Here is a 2895-nt window from a genome sequence, read left to right as displayed (position 1 = left end):
GAAGCAGAGCCTTCAGTACACGGCCCGTCCGTCTTATTTCTCAGCCTCTGGGGTGCACTGGTCCCCAGCATCATGGGAAAATCTGAGCTTCTCAATCTAGACCAAAAAGGGAATCTGAAAATGCCTTGTACTGAGTCAGGACTGAGTTCTTTTAGCTAGAAACCTGAATCTAGCTCTCTTCTATAAGGTAATTCTAGCTTTTCTCTTTCTGGCTTTGTTTTTCTTAACTCCAGAGAAAGAATAATCTCCATTTATCTACACAGAACAAGTTGGAGGCTTCCCTCTTCTCACCCAAGAAGGTCTGGGTTGTAAGCTGTTCTCTTCAAACCCAATTTTCAGGCCCTACTCTTTTCCAAGTCAGGGGCTTGAAAGGGGTGAAAAGGAAAGGCCACAATAGTAGTTTCTTCCTTCCCTTAAAGGGCCCAACTCCTCAAAATACCAGAAGCTACCACTTGTCACTCATGGAGACATGAGGGATCTTTCTGCAATTATCTAACAGGCAATAAATACCAAATAATTCAAATTCAGAAAAAAGTTGCTAAGGGGTCGAACCCATCATTTTGATTTGGACAGTTGTGGTTGGGGAAGTCTGGTTGAATGGACGGTTCCTGGCCGTCCGTAAGAACAGCTGAGAGTTGAGCCCGACTTCCCCTCTGGGACCCTGTCTTCCCAGGTGGAGTTTGTCCATATGCTCAATGCTACCATGTGCACCACTACCCGTACCATCTGCGCCATCCTGGAGAACTACCAGACAGAGAAGGGCATCACTGTGCCTGAGAAATTGAAGGAGTTCATGCCGCCAGGTAAAACTCCCAGCTCATCTCATCACCCTCCTCTTTTCTGTCTTCACACTCTTCAAAGTAGCAGGCCCCTTTCAGGTATACCAGGTTGTTTTGTTCTGACACAGCCCCTGAAACTCTTGTCTGCCCTCTCGGGCTGGGCAGGGCAGGGGGCCTGGTTGAGAAAGTAGCCAGTGCAGGTATGATACTGAAATGCTGCTAAGATTCAGACTAGGGAAGAAAAGAATAAAGGAAACCGGTGCCTATCAAAGGGACCCCTCTATTCAAAGGGATCATTGTCTTGTTGAACTCTCCCCAGAGGTCTTAGGGCTTTGACTCGCTGAGAAGGAATAGGTCATTTGGTTGACTCTTCCCTCCCAGGACTGCAAGAACTGATCCCCTTTGTGAAGCCTGCACCCATTGACCAGGAGCCATCCAAGAAGCAGAAGAAGCAGCATGAGGGCAGCAAAAAGAAAGCGGCAGCAAGAGACGTCACCCTAGAAAGCAGGCTGCAGAACATGGAGGTCACCGATGCCTGAACATTCCTGCGTCCCTGTTTGCTTTCATTTCTGTCCGCTGAGATCTCAGAGCCTGCCCAACAGCAGGGAAGCCAAGCACCCATTCATCACCCTGCCCCCATCTGACTGTGTAGCTGAGAGGGGAGCAGTGCCGTGTACCACACAGATGTTCCTGTCTCATTGCATGGGCATAGGAACCCATCACTGATGACTGATGAAACCATGTAATAAAGCATCTCTGGGGAGGGCTTAGGACTCTTCCTCAGTCTTCTTCCTGGGGCTTGAACCCCGCCTCTGACGGTTCTCCCTGATACACCCTTCTGCTTTTCCTTCCAAATTAGGCTGTCCCTCCAGTTAGCAAGTCACAGAGCCTTTGAACAGGTAGGTGAAGGGAGGGGTACACTTAGAAAAGGCTCAAGGGGCAGGTGGAAAATGGAGTCTGAATCACACAAGCTTGCAGGGCAAGGGCCAGGATCCTCCTTTACAAATATGTTCCTGCTTGAAATCATTGAGGTAGGACTGGCTTAGAGCCAGAACTGTTTTAAAAGCCTCTTAGCACTTCTGATCCCTACAAAGGACTCCGTGGAAAGGGAGAGACTGTATTTAATCCAGAAGAGCCCCTAGCTTCTACCCCTAGCACAGGTTGGGGACTTATTAACAGCAGTTTCTCTTGTTACAGCCACTCCTACATGGGAAGACCAACTACATACCATCTTGCTGCTGCACCTCCAAAGGACTGAGATAGCCAGCAGGGCAGACGAGAGGAGAAAAATGTTGTAGTCCCTTTGTGGAGCTCCCACTGTTGCCCTAATAGCCAGTTCCTTTCGCAGGGGAGGCTGATGTTCAGGCTGTTTATTTACCTGCTGCCTTTCATCTGCAATCTACAAACCCTCTACTTTAATAACAGCTTCTGTTAGTTTACTGCCTCTCTCCTAGGAGGTTAAAATACTCCCTACAGGTGATCTCTTTTATCTTTGTGATGGTCCCAGAAGGTAGGGTGGGGGACATGATTATATGATTACGCCTGTTCCATCCTTTGGAAGACAGAAATACAAGGATGGTAAGGGAGATGAGACAATGTGGCCTGGTGGAGGTCGGAAGTCCTGTCTCCTCGGCAGTGGTTTATGTTTCTTTGGGAGGTTGAGAGCTGAAATGTGAACTGGGCTGTCACTTAGGAGCCCTTATCTCACCTCAGCTTCCTTAGTCCCTGAGCAGCGACTTCCCTGGGACTGCTGGAGCATGGTACCAAGGAAAAAGGGGCCATGTGCTCCGTTTTCCACTGAGGGCTTGGGATTGATCCTATTAATCTTGCTACTGGAAACCCTGTCAAAACTGAGGTAGGTGTGTGAAAGGGTGACAGTGGCTCCCTTGTGTTGCCTGGCCATGCCAGCTGGGGGCCCATAGGCAGACCCAAGCAGCCCGCCTGGGCTATATATAGCCCATTGCCCCAGCTCTGGGATAACAAAGCCGGAAGGGGACAAAGCAAGCTGCTCCCATTTGTAATTCAGAAGGACCAGAAACTCACATTCCTGTGGCCTCAACTATTTGGTTTGAAGAAAGGCAGCTTACACAGGGAGCAGGAGGCTAGTTTTGCCCCA

The 2895-nt window shown here is 49.2% G+C and overlaps 1 protein-coding gene across 1 annotated transcript in view; it reads left to right on the top strand.

Annotated features, from left to right (window-relative positions):
* Window positions 1-1588, top strand: part of SARS (seryl-tRNA synthetase) — a 26866-nt gene extending 25278 nt beyond the window's left edge. Inside the window, exons 8-10 of the mRNA XM_011948161.1 lie at window positions 234-299; window positions 674-803; window positions 1161-1588. Of these exons, the coding sequence (XP_011803551.1) occupies window positions 234-299; window positions 674-803; window positions 1161-1318 (354 nt within the window). The 3' untranslated portion in view covers window positions 1319-1588. The remainder of the gene's footprint in view (window positions 1-233; window positions 300-673; window positions 804-1160) is intronic.
* Window positions 1589-2895: the final 1307 nt, after the last annotated feature.

The sequence above is a fragment of the Colobus angolensis genome, unplaced genomic scaffold, assembly GCF_000951035.1.
Source record: "Colobus angolensis palliatus isolate OR3802 unplaced genomic scaffold, Cang.pa_1.0 Scaffold273, whole genome shotgun sequence".
Lineage (NCBI taxonomy): Eukaryota > Metazoa > Chordata > Mammalia > Primates > Cercopithecidae > Colobus > Colobus angolensis.
The sequence above is the reverse complement of the archived record's forward strand: the minus strand, read 5'-3'. Positions and strand labels throughout refer to the sequence as shown.